Raw genomic sequence first — 18,243 nt, 5'->3', positions numbered from 1 at the left:
ACCTGGGACAGTGGCTAGCACAATCAGTGTATTCTTCATGAGAGCCTGCCATCCCCGTTTCTAAGACAGGAAAGAAGTCTCTGTCCCCACGCTCTCTCCTCTACCATGCCCACCTTACTCTCAGAGACGTGCAGGGTCCAAGCGCAACCACAGATGGCTCCTTGTCCTGGCTTCCCCAAGGACCAGAGACCCTGCCCTGGTCTGCCCTGCAACATGGCTGGGGTGACAGCCAGGGAGAAGTCACGTTGGCAGTCTGGTTCTGCCGTAGTTTGCTGTGGGGCCTAAGCCAAGTCACTTCTGTCCTTTGATGGGCTTCAGTTTCCTCACCTGTGACATGGGAATGTTAGCCCAGGGCTGCGATCTTCCCCAGCAGTCAGTTGTGCACCTGGCTTCTTGGTTCATGGATGCCTAGAAGGGAAAGTCTCGAGAGATGCCTGGGTACTTCTCAGACTTAACAGGCGGGTGAGTGGGTAAGGATAAGAGGGTGGCCAGGAAATACTGGGAAATTGTGCTAGGCAAAGCCACTGGCCTTTTCTATTACATGCTTCTATTCAGCTATTTGTAACTTTCTGAAAAGTTCATGGTTTGGGGATTTTTTTTTTTTTTTTTTGGTCATTTTTCCATATTTGGTCATGGCCTGGAGCAAGGATTTTTGGAAAGATAGAGTAAAAACCCCTTCAGCTGTTTGTAAGCATTGCAAACACCCACAAAAAATATTCTTTTTCCATTTAGAAGAATCAACAACATAGTTATGTTTTCTTTTTCAGCTCAAATAACTCCCAAACAACTCCAAAGACTTCAGGCTTGGCTAGTAATTAATCCTTAATGAAGGGGACTGTACAGTATGTGCTCTGCAAACTTTGGAAAAAAGTTTCAAATTCAGAAAGTCATTGATGCTTGAAAAAGCTCTGCATTCTTTTCCTGCTTGCTGGCCCCTCACCCCTCCACAGCAGCCCCCTCCCAAGAAAGCCAGGGTAGACCCCCAGTCTCAAACTGTAGCTCACGTCAGGTGATTCAGGAGTGAGGTGGGCATGCCTTCTACCTAAAGATACTGTTTCCTTTCCCACCCTGGGTGGTCTTTGCCTAGTTCGCAGCCTGAGAGACTGAGCCTGAGCAAAGTTGGAGTCAGGCCTTACACTGCTTTGTAAGGTGAAGTGATCCCATCTTTGGAAAGCTTATGTTTGAGGTCCTTGTCCCAGGAAACTTCCAGGAGACACTTTATAGTCTACAGCAGTCATTGACTCTGGAGTCCCAGGACCCACCAGGGGTCTACATAGACGTGGTGAAGCATCCAGAAGAGATGAGGGGCTCTCCCTTGGCTGAACAACGGAACCCTCCTCTCTAAGGCTACACTCCCTCAGACACTATTGTCCAGGGGCTCTCTTCTGTCATCTGGCCCCTCTCCCAAATCCATCTTGGCTTCTTTCAAGCTCTTCTTAATCCCACTTGTTTCAACCTGGCAGAGGACATTTCATCCTTCGATTGCTCCTTCTCCCTCTGACATTTGCACGTCAACACTGGCAGCTGTTGGCAGTGAGAGCCTCAACCCCAGGAAACAGGCCCTCTTCACTCTGCAGATCAAGACAGCGATTGGAGCTGACCCTGTTTAGGGGTTGGATTGCCAGGCGGGCGGCGGGGAGGTGTCAGTGCAGAGAGACTTGTGGAAAGCGATGCCTGAGCTCTAAGTCTACTAGATCCACTCCCTCTTCCTACGTGGCAGACCTCCCTTCTTTTTGGCTTCCTCACCTGAATAGCAAGGGCACAGGCTACATCTTCTCCCTTGCCCCTTTCATGGCCAGGGATCTGACTTGACCTTGTGTTCTCAGGATTCTTTATGTGAATGTGCACAGACGTACATATTTACATGTACACATATGTGCACACACCATGTTTTTGACTGGGGGATGGTGACCAGCTAGTTTTCATCTCCACAGAACAAGACAATAAATTGATTATGGGGCAGACCAAAGCCAGACATGAGGAGCCACTTGAACAACCATGAGACTCTTGCAGCCCAGGTGATATGAGACCAAGGAAGGTATGCAGGCAGGGGCATGGGCAGAAAGACCTTGAGAAGGCCCTGCCAGCTGAGAGGATGGAGGATGGACCCTGAACTTCCCTACCAGTCAGTGCCAGGATGTCATTTTCTCCCATCTGGTTCCACATCTGGAACCAGCCAGATGCTCATTGCAAAGAGCTGATGAGGCCTGCCCCAATTGCCTCAGGGAGAAAGCCTTTTGGTGACACTGTCTTCCAGACCCTGTCATCTTCTCCAGATGGCAGCCTACTTTTCAGCTGTGCTTCCCGGGACATACCCACTGGACTGTGAAGCTGGGGAGGGGTTTGGGGGCAGCTGCCTGGAGGGCCTTGCCTTAAACCCATGGTCCCCCTCTGGAGCTCACAGTGCATTTAAATTTCTTGCTGGGCAGCTGTTGGCCTTCCCACCTTGCCCCATCACCATGTCTTCTGGAACTTTCATGTCCTGCCAATTGGGATTTCGACACTTATTGCCCAGCTGCTTGAGCTTTTCCATCTGACAGTTACATGACTGTTGCTCCCTGCTGATGGCCCTTGCCTGGTGAAAGCAGAGGGGATATATGTCAGGAGAGGCCAGTTTTCTCCCCTTCTCCATCCCTGGGATCCAGCTTTGGACCATCCGGACCCTCAGATCCTTTTCCTCTGCTTCAGAAAGGAAGGAGCAGGAACCAGCAACCCAACATCTTTGGGAAGCCCATGCTGAGGACCATGGAGATGCTGGAGAGACAGCAGCCGGATCCTGCCCTCAAGGAGCTTAGAATCTTGAGGGTGGGAGGAGCCCGTGAGGTCTGATAACCCTTAGAAGGAATTCTCAGTCACGAACTTCATGAATGGTGCCTTCTGGAAGTGCAGAAAGTCAGAGAAGGGAAGAAGGAGTACTGTGAGTTGGGAGTCAAGGAAGGCTTCCTGGAGGAGGTGCTAACTGGTCAGGACAGGGACATCCCAGAACTGGCTAACCTGCTTCAGGTCCCCAGGTACTGCATGATGTATTGGGGGAAGGACAACGAGGCAGCTTCCACGTCAACAGTGATTCCCACAAGCTGGAGAGAGAGAGAAGTGGACCGAGAGAACACCATGGATGGGGTGGGGAAGATGCTGAGAGGCACACATTTGTTTCTTGTTCTTAATTCTTCCCTGGTGGCTCAGATGGTAAAGAATCTACCTGCAATGCAGGAGACCTGGGTTCGATCCCTGGGTTGGGAAGATCCGCTGGAGAAGGGAATGGCTACCCACTCCAATATTCTTGCCTGGAGAATTCCAAAAAAAGGCATGTGCAAAGGTGCCAGGTTGTAACCTCCTGGGAGACAATTCTGACAGACATGAAACAGTTAAAATAGTTGCAGGCACATATGGTAAGGGCCAAAGTGAGCAGCACAGCCCCTCCCATGATTCCCCGTTGCCCACAGGCCTCGGCCCCAGCGTCCTAGTTCAGCTTGCACAGCCTTTCCAGATCTCGCTCCTGCCAAACTTCTCTAGCCTCAGCTTTCACCGTTCCTCCTCACGGTCCATGCTTAACCCTACTGAGCTCAGTGCACTTTCCAAATTCATCACCCTTTTCCTCCTCTCATGCTGTTCATACTGTTTGCAACACCTGTTCCTCACTCTCCCCTGCTAACTCCTATTCAGCTTACAGATGCCTGTTTGTCACCTCCTCTGAGAAGCCTTCCCTGATCTTCAGTGCTAGTCTTGCCTCTGGCCTCCTATAGTGCTGTGTGTGTAGGTAGTCTACCAGTCGCAAATGCATGCCTCTTTTAATAGCCTTTTGCTTATTTGGTTCCCTCCAGGCTGTAAGCTCTTTGAGGGCAGGACAATAACTATCTTTGTCCCCATTTCTTCCTTGCTGCCTACCATGGGGTAGGGTGCCCAACACATTCTTTGAACAGAAGTGAGTTGAGCTAGTAAATGCAAGGAGGGTGATAACAATCACAGGTGGGCAGGTCAGGGAGATGGTGCTCAGTAGAGAAGGTTGAACTTGGAGTCTGGACTGGAAGGGGAATGAATAGAACAATACGAGTAGCAAACGTTTACTTTGCACCAGGCTCTGTTGCAAGCACTTTCTAATTTTATCCTTACAAAAACCCTGTGAGGTGGGCATTATTGCTCTCCCAATTTTACAGATGAGTGGAATGGAAAAAGAGAATAATAATGAGTTGGTACATACAAAAAGGCATTTGCTGCTAAGAAAACTGCGAGAGTAAAGATACAGAAGGACTTGGCAGGAGACACGAGGGGACCTTTTCGAAGAGTAGCCGGAGTGGAGAGCTTGGTTCAAGAGCATGGGAGTGAGGATTGATGAGGTCCAAGGGAGCCAAATCTGAGGATTTTTATATCTGGGCTCAGAAGTTTGTCTTGATTCAGGCGTTGGGAAGCCATTGCCGCTTTCTCAGCGGGAGATTGGTGGGGTCAGATTTGGCCTTGATGTTGATGAATGAATTAGGAGGAAGAAAACAGGCAAGACGGCCAGAAGGAGGGTGTTGGCATAACTTCCCGAGGCCCCCCACTCCTCCAGCCGGTTTCATTCTTCCCTCTCATCGCTGCCCACACAGCACTGACATGGTGGCCTGGGGACCCCAGGGCTGGACAGCAGCCGCAGGTCCCCCCTGGGCCCCTGCCTGTTCCACTCTGGCTTGACTGAAGCTGGCTGCTCAGGGCTGTGACCGTGACCTGGGATGGGCTGGACTTCTCCACGGTCACTTTTGCTAATGAGAAGCAGTTGTGCTTGCCTCAAACACGTAGGAAGTAGAGAAAGAGAACCCAGGGCGGCCCTTCACTAGCTCTTGCGTGACTCCCACCCTCCCTGGGTCTTCTTCCTCATCAACTTGCAGCTGCCCCCTCCCCTAACAGCCTGTTGGACTACTGTCCAGGTAGACTTACCTGCCCTCAACTCTGCCCATTCTTTCTGGCTCTCTTGGGGTTTCCAGGACAGGAAAGCTGCCTAGGGTGAAAGTTCCCCAAGGGCCTGCAAGCCCATGGCTAAAGACTCCTCTCATAGCCTACTCCTACTCTCTATGCCTCTTCCTTCTTTTTCTCCCTGTTGTCAGGTAAAGGACTGGAGCCACAGCAGCACTGAGTTCCTCCTGGTTCTCACATGATTGTTTCCATCTCCACCTCAGCTTTTTAGGGCCCTGAGGCCCTCCTTAGCTGCACAGGACACGTTCTGTCCTCATCTCATCATCTAGCCAAATCCCTCTTATCTTTTGAGACCCTGCATCCTCCAGGAAGCCTGCTGTGACCACCCCACCTTGTCATTGTTCCAGAACAAGCTGGCTGGGCCCAGGCCCAATGCCCCCAGGTGGCAAGGCAGCCCAGCCCTGATATCCTGGCTTTGTGTCTTTTGTGGCTTGTCTGGCTGGTTCACTCAGGTTGGGGGGGGTGGGGGGGTGAGGGGGTGGAGTACAGATGGGAGTGGGGACCATGGAGAGGGGAGGGGTAGACATTCATTCTAGTACTTTCCCTGCTGGAAGCATCCAGAATACCTAGTTTCAGGAAGGCCAGGGAAAGAGGCCCAGAGCTGTTCTCTGGCTCACTTCTTCCAGCACTTCCCAGACTCAGGCGCCCCCTTCTCCCAGATCCATTAACCCTTAAACCTCAGTTGCAAAGGCTCTTTGTGGTCTTGAGCTTTCAGTAGCTCTCACCGCAGGGTGGGAGATACACCTCCTGACTCAACCCTCCACTCCTCCCCAGCTCCTGCACTGCTGGGGCCCAGGGGTAAGTGCAGTCCAGACTCTCTCCGCACTTGTCCCCTCCCCCAGAAAGTGTGTCAGAGATTGCTGGGACTCTTGAGGCCTTGCTCTTTCTTCTTCTCTCTTTATTGAGGCCTTTTTTTTTTTATGGCGATACCGTTGATGGTGCACATATTCCAGAGTAATATGTTCAGGATTAGGCTGCACAATGAGGTTATGACTCCCTCCTGTGCAGCCCCCACCCAGGGGAGCTTGCCCTACATCTGGCCGGTGTGCATCTGGCTCAGGCTCACAGCTGGCCAGATGTTGCATCCCCGTGAACCCCAGCCTGCAGCCTCGTCTGCTAGGGGCTAGAGCCGCGTGCACACACACAGACACACGCATGCACACCCCAGCCCACCCCCTCTGTTTGGAGCACTGAAGCACTGAGGTCATCCGGCTCTCTGCAGGGAGCTTGGAGCTCTCAGCCCTGGTGGATCATTCCTGCTGCTCCGTGGTAGGGCAGGCAGGCTGTTGGGACACATCTGCAGAGGTATGTAAATATCAGGTTCGCCGCTTCCAGCCCAGACAGGCTGGTGGGAAGGACCCGCTAGAAACCAGGCTCTGAGTTTGGAGCCGACCCCCAGCCTCCCCCGAGGCCAGCTGCTCTTACCAAGTTTCTTGTGCACTTATTTTGAGATGCTCCACGTCTTAAACTCTCCCATCTCATGCAGAGACTTCCCTCTGCACCCACTCTTCGGCCACCCACCCACCCACCTCCTTCCCACCTTGTCTTGTCTTCCTCTTTCCTGCCTTTGGTAATCCACAGCTTGTGGAGTGTGAAAGGTGCAGAGGCTGAGCTCCAGACCCTCAAATAATTGAGAGGTGACCTGCCAACTTTGTTTGCCCATTGGTATTGGCAAAGACCAAGAGCGGGGATTGGGGAGGGAAAGGAAACTGGCATTTATTGGGTGCCAAATATGTGTCAGGCACTGAGCTAGGTGCTTTGAATATATTATCTTGGTTAATCCTTGCAACCACCCTGCAAGGTAGCTATTATTATCTTTGTTTTACACATGAGGAAAGCATGGCTCAGAAAGGTTAAATCTCTTGCCCAAGGTCACATGACCTGGAAGAGGCAGAGCCAGAATTCTAAACCTTGTCTGTTTGACTACAAATCGTATGCCCTTATGCCGTGCTGTCTCCCTGGCAACTTAGCTGTTGAGTGCCTGTACGCATCCGCAGGTCCTCCTTCCTGGCCACTGTATTCTCTGGATCTTCCAGAGCCGAGACCCGGAGGCTGTGAGCTTTGGCCTCCTTGCCAGGCCAGGCAGGACTGCTGGGGTAAGCCAGGGAGGGGTAGGGGGCACAGAGAGGGGAGCGGTGCAGTTATAACACTGAGGTTGCAGTGTTATAACCAGTGGCTTTTCTGCATGGTTGGTCAAGGGCACAGCCACTGAGGCCTCAGAAACAGAATTAGAAGTTGGAAGAACTGGGTGGCATAGGATGAAAGGCAGGCAGATAGGCCAAGGAGGCATCTGGGGGGAACTTGGGAGCTTTCCATGGCTACAGGGCAGAAGGAACCTCATAAGCGGGAGAGAAGGGAGCCGTAGAACCCAGGCTGCTATTGTCACCTTATCATCCATCAGCTCTCCAAGGACTCCCAGCAGATGGCACATTCCAGTGGCACTCCTGGAACCCCTCTTCCTGACCACAGGGTGTGGCATCCTTGAGAGGCAGCAAGGGGGTGGACAGGCACCCTTCAGCCTGGTCATGACCGACTAGGTCCCCATGGCAGTTCTAGTACTTACTTGGCCTCCCTGGGCTTAAAGAGCAGGAACAATGGCCTCAACCTCACCTCACCTGATCCCAGTACATAGCCATAGATAGACACACACAACCAGCTCCTTTTCTACCCACAGACACTCACAAACACTGATCCATATCTATGCCCCCATATGAAACTGTCACTGCGGAGATGAAACTAAATCACCGAGAGGGTGAGTGGCCTGTCCAAAATCACATAGCTGGCACATGTGTGTGTCTTCCCTCTCAGTGTGCCTCCCGAGCTCTGCCCACCATAGTGAGGCAGGACGGGCCAGTGGGAACAGTGCCAGTTGGGGGAATCATCCAGACTAGATTGAAAATCCAGCAATGCCTCTTCTCTGTGCTGTGACTCAACCTCTTGAAGCCACAGTTTCCTCTTCAGTGAACTTCTAAGTTCACAGTGAGGATTAAAGACAATGTAGCAGGTGTTCAACAAATGGGAGCTACTACTGGCAGCAAAGGGCTTCCTTCATGGCTCAGCGGCAAAGAATCCACCTGTCAATGCAGGAGACGAGGGTTCAATCCCTGGATCAGGAAGATCCCCTGGAATAAGAAATGGCAATGTACTTCAGTATTCCTGCCTCAGAAATCCCATGGACAGAAGAGACTGGCAGGCTACTAGTCCATGACATCACAAAAGAGTCAGACACAATTGAGTAACTAAACAACAAAAACAACTGGCATCAGCGACTGGGATACTGTCTATGCTAGTAGGTGGAATGCAGCGAGGATGCTGGCTGGCATAGGGGCTGAGATGCTGGGCTGGAATGGTGGCAATGATCATCAAAGCGATGGCAACAATGATCTGTGAAGGGAACCTCTGTTTGGGGGACAGAAGTGGTCCATTCAGGTTAAGTCTCTCAGGAAATCCAGAGGAACTTCTTTACCTGCATTGGAAAAAAAGACTCTATATGTGAGAGCCCTGGGGTTGGATGTGATATGATAAGATGTCAGGTGCAGTGACACTGTGTAGACCCTGGTTTAGTCCTGGCTGTGGAGAGCTTTTCCCCAGGGAAGGAGTCAGCTGTGAGTCTAGGCCTCTGCAGAAAGAATGTTGGCCTGGGGATGGCCTAAAGCACCTCTTCCCTGGATCCCTGGGAAAGAGCAGGTCACCACACAGCCTTAGGACTAGCACCTTTTCAAAGAGGTGGGACTGGGAAGGTGCTCTTAGGTTTTAGCGCAAAGACAGACTTCAGCTCTCTCAACATCAGGAGAGGTCTACTTTGGAAGAAGCTAAATGTTCTCCAGATGGCACATTATACCCCAGGGTGTGGGGCAAGATCAGTCCCGGGTGTTCTTTGGAAGGAATGATGCTAAAGCTGAAACTCCAATACTTTGGCCACCTCATGTGAAGAGCTGACTCATTGGAAAAGACTCTGATGCTGGGAGGGATTGGAGGCAGGAGGAGAAGGGGACGACAGAGGATGAGATGGCTGGATGGCATCACCAACTTGATGGACATGAGTTTGGGTAAACTCCAGGAGTGATGGACAGGGAGGCCTGGCGTGCTGCAATTCATGGGGTCGCAAAGAGTTGGACATGACTGAGCGACTGAACTGAACTGAACTGTGGGGCAAGTCTTAGAACTTCTAGTGCGGCATTGCAGTTCCCCGGGGATGGGCAGACCCTTCAGCTCTCCCCTGGGGTGGGTCAGGAAGGTCCAACCAGTTGGGGATGAGCTGGTGTGAACCATCTGTGTCCCTGGCATTGGGAATCTTTTCTCTGCTGTGTGGCTCACTCCAGCTGACCTTTTGAGGGGCAAGTTAGAAGTGTTGAAACAGCCTGACTCAAAGCAGCTTTACCCTGGGGGGCCAGAAATTCTTTTTCTACTAATAAGCCTTTTGAAATAATCCTTTTAATCAGGTTTCCTCTAGGAAGAGTCTGTGACACCACTCTCTTAACACATTTTCACTGGTCTCTTTGTTATAGACAGGCCTGTTCTAGCAGCAATTTGCCATTTAGACGGACAGGAGCCATGCAGAGACTGTAGCAATTCTAGCTGGCTGCCCCCTGGGAGACCTCACCCCCTAACCTGCCTTTGAAAGTATCTCTTACTTCCCTTAGTCTCCAAAACCAAGGTGGACAGGGCTTGTATAGAGGGAGCTGGTGAATATGAACACCTACCCTGGCAAGAATACACAGAAGAACTGTACGAGAAAGATCTTAATGATCCAGATAACCACGATGGTGTGCTCACTCACCTAGAGCCAGACATCCTGGAGTGCGAAGTCAAGTGGGCCCTTAGGAGGCATCACTACAAACAAAGCTAGTAGGTGTGATGGAATTCCCATTGAGCTATTTCAGATCCTAAAAGATGATGCCGTTAAAGAGTTGCACTCACTATGCCAGCAAATTTGGAAAACTCAGCAGTGACCACAGGACTGGAAAAGGTAGTTTTCATTCCAATCCCAAAGGAACGCAATGCCAAAGAATGTTCAGACTACTGCGCAATTGCACTCATCTCATAGGCTAGCAAAGTAATGCTCAAAATTCTCCAAGCCAGGCTTCAACAGTACATGAACTGAGTACTTCCAGATGTTCAAGCTGGATTTAGAAAAGGCAGAGGGACCACAGATCAAATTGCCAACATTCACTGGATCATACGACAAAGACATTTCAGAAAAACATCTGCTGTTTCATTAACTTGGCTAAAGCCTTTGACTGTGTGGATCACAACAAACTGTGGGAAATTCTTCAAGAGATGGAAATACCAGACCACCTTACTTGCCTCCTGAGAAATCTGTATGCAGGTCAAAAAGCAACAGTTAGAACCAGACATGGAACAATGGACTGGTTCCAAATTGAGAAAGGAGTATGTCAAGGCTGTATATTGTCACCTTGCTTATTTAACTTATATGCAGAGTGCATCATGCAAAATGCCAGACTAGATGAAGCACAAGCTGGAATCAAGATTGCAAGGAAACATATTTATAAACTCAGATATACAGATGACACCACCCTTATGGCAGAAAGCGAAGAGGAACTAAAGAGCCTCTTGATGAAAGTGAAAGACGAGAATGAAAAAGCTGGCTTAAAACTCAACATTCGAAGTGCGCTCGGTGGCCCGCGGATCTGTCTCTTGCTTCAACAGTGCTTGGACGGAACAGACCCAGGGACGCCCCTTGCTCCCAGCCTCCGACCACCCTCCAACCTTTTTTCCAGTCTCAACCTCCGGAGTCAGCCACTCAGCTGTCCGCAATCACCGGGACCAGCCACCATTTTTTAACTCCTTATTATTACCGACCAATCATGAGCTCCCAGATTCGTCAGAATTATTCTACCGAGGTGGAGGCCGCCGTCAACCACCTGGTTAACATGCAACTGCGGGCCTCCTACACCTACCTCTCTCTGGGCTTCTATTTCGACCGCGACGATGTGGCCCTGGAAGGAGTGGGTCACTTTTTTCGCGAATTGGCCAAGGAGAAGCGCGAGGGCGCGGAGCGTCTCTTGAAACTGCAAAACCAGCGTGGCGGCCGCGCCCTCTTCCTGGACGTGCAGAAGACATCTCAAGATGAGTGGGGTAAAACCCAGGACGCTATGGAAGCCGCCCTTCTTGTAGAGAAGAACCTGAATCAAGCCCTGCTGGATCTGCCTGGCCTGGCTTCTGCCCGCGGAGACCCCCACATCTGTGACTTCCTGGAGAACCACTTCCTAGATGAGGAAGTGAAACTCATCAAGAAGATGGGTGACCACCTGACCAACCTCCGTAGGCTGGCTGGTCCCCAGGCTGAGTTGGGCGAGTATCTCTTCCAAAGGCTTACCCTCAAGCACGACTAGGAGCTTCTGGAGACCAATGGCCATTGAAGAACCCACCTAACATCAGGGCTGCCTGAAGCCCCTCTCTGCAGCCACTAGGCAGCTTTTTAACACCCTGGAGCCCTCTCTCAAGCCTTGGACAAAATGGAAACAATAAAGCTTTTTGCAGCATTAAAAAAACAAACAAACAACAAAAAAAAAACCCTCAACATTCAAAAAACTAAGATCATGGCATCTGGTCCCATCACTTCATGGCAAATAGATGAGGAAACAATGGAAACAGTGACATACTTTATTTTCTTGGGCTCCAAAATCACTGCAGATGGTGACTGCAGCCATTAAATTAAAAGACACGTGCTCCTTGGGAGAAAAGCTATGAGAAACTGAGACAGCATATTAAAAAGCAGAGACATTACTGACAAAGGTCCATATAGTCAAAGTTATAGTTTTTCCAGTAGTCATGTATGGATGTGAGAGTTGGACCATAAAGAAAGCTGAGCACCAAAGAATTGATGTTTTGAACTGTGATATTGGAGAAGACTCTTGAGAGTCCCTTGGACTGCAAGGAGATCAAACCAGTCAATCCTAAAAGAAGTCAGTCCTGAATATTCATTGGAAGGACTGATGCTAAAGCTGAAGCTCCAATACTTTGGTCACCTGATATGAAAAACTGACTCATTTGAAAAGCCCCTGATGCTGGGAAAGATTGAAGGCCAGAGGAGAAGGGGACAACAGAGGATGAGATGGTTGGATGGCATCACCAGCTCAATGGACATGTGTTTGAGCAAGCTCCGGGAGTTGGTGATGGACGGGGAAACTTGGCATACTGCAGTCCATGGGGTCTCAAAGAGTCAGACCTGACTGAGTGGACTGAACTGAACTGACCCCGGCAAGATACCTGGCAGGGTCTCACACGGAAGCAACCACCTATGTGAAAACCTGAGGGATGTGACCTTTGAGGCCTTGAGGAAAGTTCTTTGCCGCATATAGCAGCTATACTGGGGTCAATCCTTAGCCTAAGACATCCTTCTTATGTAAAATGTCAATTCCCTAGTTAAGATAAAACAGAGAAAAAAGAGATACCGTAAGAGCCTGGTAAGACATAGGCTAACATATTTGTAATATCTTTGTTGTGTTGTTCAGTTGCTGAGTCATGTCCAACTCTTTGGGGAACCCTGTTGATAGAGCCTTGACTGGTCTTGGGAGCCTCAGGGTTGTTGAGACTCAAAGACTTTGATAGTTAATGGGAAATGGCTACCCTTGATTGCTGAGCTTACCTGTGCTCAGGGAATCTTGACTCTAGCCTCTGTCTTATCCCTCTTGTCCAACCTGCAATTACATTCTAGAAATTCTCTCTCCTAAGAATCTCTCAATCCTACCAGTTCTCTTTATCCTCTCAGTCACTATCCTTTCTCACCTGGAATTACTACAACAGCCTGCTACCTGGTCTAACATCCAGTGTTTCATCTATTCTTCAGGTTTTTGCCAGAGTAAATGGCCATTTAACATGCAACTATGACCGTATTATTATACTGTTGAAAACCATCCAGTAGCTTCCCATAGCACTCAGGATAAAGTCCAGAATCTTCTTGATATGCAGGTTTGCAATGAGGATTAGGGACAGCATACGAGGTACCCAATAAATGGGAGCTCCTATTGGCAGCAATGGCCAGGATACTGGCTATGCTAGTAGCTGGAAGGCAACTATGATACTGGCTGCATAGGGGCTGAGATGATGGACCATAATGGTGGCAGTGAAAATCAAAGTGATGGTAACAGTGATTTGTGAAGTGGACCTGTTTTGGAGACAAGTATGGTACATTTAGGCTAGTTCTTTTAGGAAGTCCACAGCTGAACCTCTCTCCCACCACTGGAATGAAAGGGTTCTGTAGGTGGGAGCCCTGTGGTTGGGTGTGAGCAGCTGTCACGTGAAATGAGATTGTGTGGGCCCTGGTTCAATTCAGGTTGTTCAATTCCCCTAGGAAAGGAGCCTGCTGCCTGTTTTGGTATGGTCCAGTAAGCTAGATTTTGTACATTGGGTGGAGTGAGAGGGTGGGTAACAGTTTTATTGAGATGTAATTTACATACCACACAATTCACTCATGTAACGTATATAGTTCGATGGTTTATTTTAATTAAAAAATATGTATTTGGCTGTGTCAAGTCTTAGTTTCAGCACACAGGATCTTCCATTGTCATACATGGATTCTAAGCATGGTGCAGGCTTAGTTGCTCCTCAGCATGTGGGATCTTAATTCCCTGACCAGGGATCAAATCTGTGACCCCTGCATTGCAAGATTCTTAATCACTAGACCACCAAGGAAATCCCTCAATGGTTTTTAATATATTCAAGGAGTTGTACAACCATCACTGTTGTCAATTTTAGAGCATTTTTATCACTCCAAAAAAAAGTCCCCATACTCTTTAGCCACTTACTACTCCCTCAGTTCAGTTCAGTTCAGTCGCTCAGTCGTGTCCGACACTTTGCGACCCCATGAATCGCAGCATGCCAGGCCTCCCTGTCCATCACCAACTCCTGGAGTTCCCTCAAACTCATGTCCATCGAGTTGGTGATGCCATCCAGCCGTCTCATCCTCGGTCGTCCCCTTCTCCTCCTGCCCCCAATCCCTCCCAGCATCCTAGCCATAGTCAATTACAAATCAGCCTTCTGCCACTATAGATTTGCCTTTTCTGGACATGGTATATATGGAAGTACACATTATGGGGTCTTTTATGAACTTTTTTTCACTTAGCTTAATGTTCTCAAAGTTTATCCATGTTGTAACTATATCAAATAGTTCATTACATTTTGTTACCTAATAATATTCCATTGTGTGTAAATTCTTTGCAACCCCATGGACTGTAGTAGCCTGCCAGGCTCCTCTGTCCATGGAATTATCCAGGCAAGAATAGTGGAGTTGGCAGCCATTCCCTTCTCCAGGGGATCTTCCCAACACAGGGATCGAACTCAGGTCTCCTGCATTGCAGGCAGATTCTTTACTGTCTGAGCCACAAGGGAAGCCCATATGTATATATACCACATTTTATTTATCCATTAATCAGTTGAAGAATATTTGGGTTACTTCTGCTTTTGGTTGTTATGAACAATACTTCAATGAACATTTGTGTATAAGTTTTGTACGGACAGATGTTTTTATTTCTCGAGTGTATATTTATACACCTGGGAGAGGCATTGCTGGGCCATATGGTAACTCTGGGCTTAACCTTTAGAGGAACTGCCATACTGATTTCTAAAGCAGTTGTACCATTTTACTTTCCCAGCAGCAGTATGAGAATTCCAATTTCTCTGTATCTTCACCAACATTCGTTATTACCTATCTTCTATTCTAACTATCCTAGTGGATGTGAAGTAGTGTCTTTTTTTTTTTAATGTATAACTCTTTATTAGATTAACTTGACACAAGTATTAACATAAATTATAACTCATTACATTTAAATTTGTGATTTGTAATAATGCAAGATTTCAAGAAATAAACACTTGGATACACGGCATTAATTCTTGACTGGTATCAATCGCTGCTAAATTTAAACTTCAACATTGAGCCTCTTAGCATCAAAACTCCTCCCTAGCACATACACATGTACTTTGTTACTTCAGGACTTTAGTCTTAGGCCTCAAGGACAGCAGAGGCTGTCACATGTAAACAAAGGATTGGTATTGATATTCCAAAAGTCTCCTTAACTTTCCCTGATGTACCTGTAGTTGGATTCTGCTTCTTTGAAACTCAAATTCACATTCATCCTTCCCCATTTTAAGCTGTCTTGTCAGTTGTCAGTGATGACTTTTTCTAAAAAAAAATTGCGACTAAAAACTTACAACAAAACTTACAATCTTAATCATTTTTAAGTGTATGGTTTAACTATAAATAGATTTACACAGATCTATTGTGAAACAGAACATTTTCATCTTGCAGATCTGAAACTCTATATACATTAAACAAGTCTCATTCCCCACCTACCTCCACTGTCCCACTTTGTTTCTATGAATTAAACTACTCTAGGTGCCCAGTAAGTAGAATCATACAGTATTGGTTTTGTTGTGACTGGCTTATTTTGCTTAGCAGAATGTCCTCAAGGTATCTATGTTATAGCATGTGTCAAAATTTCCTTCCTTTTTAAGGCCGAATAATATTCCATTGTATGTATATAACAATTTTTATTTATCCATTAACCCATTGATGGATATTTGGGCTGCTTCCACCTCTTGGTTATTGTGAAAAGTGCTGCTCTGAACATGGGTATGCAAATACCACCAGAAGTAAGATTGTTGGATCAAATGGTAGTTCTAGTTTCAATTTTTTGAGAAACCATCATACTGTTTTCCATGGTGGTTGCACCATTTTACCAACACTTGATATTTTCTGTGTTGTTTTCTTGAATTGTAGTCATTGTAATGGTGTGAGGTGATATGTCATTGTGATTTTGATTTGCCTTTCTCTGATTATTAGTGATGCTGGGCATCTTTTCATATGCTTGTTGATCAACATGTGTATCATCTTTGGAGAAATGCTCATTCAATTTCTTTGTCCATTTTTTAATCAGGTTATTTATTTATTGATTTATTTTTGCTGTTGGGTTGTAAGAGCTCTTTGAATATTCTGGATATTAATTCTTTATCAGTATATGATTTGCAAGTATTTTCTCCCATTCCATAGCTTGCCTTTTTATTCTATTAACTATGTCCTTAGATCGGAGAAGGCAATGGCACCCCACTCCAGTACTCTTGCCTGAAAAATCCCATGGACAGAGGAGCCTGGTAGGCTGCAGTCCATGGGGTCACTAAGAGTCGGATACGACTGAGCAACTTCACTTTCACTTTTCACTTTCATGCATTGGAGAAGGAAATGGCAATCCACTCCAGTGTTCTTGCCTGGAGAATCCCAGGGGCGGGGGAGCCTGATGGGCTGCCGTCTCTGGGGTCGCACAGAGTTAGACACGACTGAAGTGACTTAGCAGTAGCAGCAGCATGTCCTTAGATGCTCAGAAGTTTTAAAGTTTGGTGTAGTCCTGTTTGTCTATTTTTGCTTTTGTTGCCTATGTCGTACCAGGCATCTAATGATTCTGATTTGCATTGCCTTAATGGCTAAGGATTTGCATATCCTTAAGGGCTTCCCTGGTGGCTCAGATAGTAGAGAATCCGCCTGCAATGCAAGAAGCCCAGGTTTGATCCCTGGGTTGGGAAGATCTCCTGGAGGAGGGAATGGCAACCCACTCCAGTATTCTTGCTGGAATAATCCCTTGACAGAGCAGTCTGACGGGCTACATATAGTACATGGGTTTGCAAAGAGTTGGACACTACTGAGCAATTAACAATGGCTAATAATGTTGACCATCTCTTCACTTGCTTACTGGCAATTTGTATATCTTCTTTGGCAAAATGGCTATTCAAATCTTTTGCCTATTTAAACAAATTTTAATTGGTTTTGCCTATTTTTAAATTAGATTGTTTTTTGTTGTTGTTGAGTTGTCCTTTGCCCATTTAAAAACAGGTTTTTTTAAAAAAATTATTAAATTGTAAGCATTCTTTATGTATTTGGGGAGTACTGTCATCTTGACAATATTAAGCCTCCTGATTTATGAGCATAAGATGTATTTTGTTTTATTTAGATCTTCCTTACTTTATTTCAACAAAGTATTTTGTAATTTTGAGAGTTTAAGTTTTGCACTTCATTTGTTAAATTTTCCTTACATATTTTTTTGATGTTATTATAAATGAAATTGTTTTCTTAATTTCATTTTTGATCATTCATTCAAATGTCTAGAAATACTATATATTTTATAATATATAACATAGAATGTTGATTACAATATGATATATATATCATTATTCTTGCAAATTTAAAGTATATATTTCTTATATAATGTAACTTTGCTAAACTTGTTTATTCTAATAGTTTTGGATTTTTTTAGTGGATTCCTTAGGATTTTCTACATATAGGATAATGTCATCTATAAATATAGTTTACTACTTCCTTTCCAATCTTTATGGCTTTTATTTAATTTTCTTATCTACATATTTGCTGAAAAAAATAAAAGAACAGTATTTGTTACATGTGAAAATTTTAGGAAATTCAAATTTTAATGCCCATAAAGTTTCTTTGGAATATATGGCCATGCCCACTTGTTTACAAGTCGCTGTTATTACACTTCAGTGGCAGAGCTGAGTAACTGCAGTAAAGACCATGTATGATGCTGTCATCGCTTTGCTCCCTTATAAATCATGGTTCGCTTATAGCTTGTCAGTGTTTCAGGTGGCATGTGTGTCGCTGTCCTGTGACATGTTACCTTTTATTACCAGTGCACATTAGGGTCAAAGAGAAAAGAACAGAAAAGTGAACTTTGAATGTCATACTTCTGAGGCCACAGGATACTGTGGATTATTTTGTTATCAGATTAAATAACAAATTATTTATTGTGCAACATTATAGCCAGGCTAAAAGAATACAATATATATCAACATTACCAAACAACTTTTCATTGTAGTGTTTTCAATTCACAGGAGAGCAATGGTTAGAAAAATTAGAAAATTTAAAATGGAATATCTCATTACAGAATTCTTCACAAAAATAAAAAATGAAAATCAACCAAAGTAAGTTTCCAAGTGGTTCATTTGTTAGCAAAGCAAGGAAAGCTGTTTACAAATGGTGAGTTAATTAAATTGGATTTGATTGTAGCAAATGAAGAATGTGCCCAGAGAAAATAAACTCAGTCAAAGACTATTAGCCTTTAGGCAAAAACACTCATTCAGAGAGCTGAGGACATTAGGAGCAATGTAAATCGTAAACTAAAAGACAAGGCAAATGATTTCAAGTGGTTTTCCTTGGCTCCGGATGAGTTGACAGATGTTAATGATACTGGCCAGTTATTGTTTATTCAACGAATGGATGCCAAGTTTGAAGTGACTGAAAATTAGCCTCTAAGTATAGTCTGCATAGAGCAA

The 18,243-nt window shown here is 46.3% G+C and overlaps 2 protein-coding genes across 4 annotated transcripts in view; both read left to right on the top strand.

Moving 5' to 3' along the window:
* NRG2 (neuregulin 2) overlaps window positions 1-18,243 on the top strand; it is a 197,435-nt gene that overhangs the window by 85,035 nt on the left and 94,157 nt on the right. The window lies entirely within an intron of this gene.
* LOC106991157 (ferritin light chain-like) lies at window positions 10,601-17,889 on the top strand. The gene has a single exon (XM_042250958.2). It carries the CDS (start codon window positions 10,776-10,778, stop codon window positions 11,301-11,303), a length of 528 nt encoding a protein of 175 aa, XP_042106892.1. The 5' UTR covers window positions 10,601-10,775; the 3' UTR covers window positions 11,304-17,889.

Source organism: Ovis aries, chromosome 5 (assembly GCF_016772045.2).
Source record: "Ovis aries strain OAR_USU_Benz2616 breed Rambouillet chromosome 5, ARS-UI_Ramb_v3.0, whole genome shotgun sequence".
Classification (NCBI taxonomy): Eukaryota; Metazoa; Chordata; class Mammalia; order Artiodactyla; family Bovidae; genus Ovis; species Ovis aries.
Note: the sequence above shows the minus strand (reverse complement) of the source record. Positions and strands in the feature narration are given on the sequence as shown.

Bases quoted from the DNA above. Each gene is read 5' to 3' on its own strand.
- LOC106991157 (XM_042250958.2), top strand. From the start codon at position 10,776: ATGAGCTCCCAGATTCGTCAGAATTATTCTACCGAGGTGGAGGCCGCC.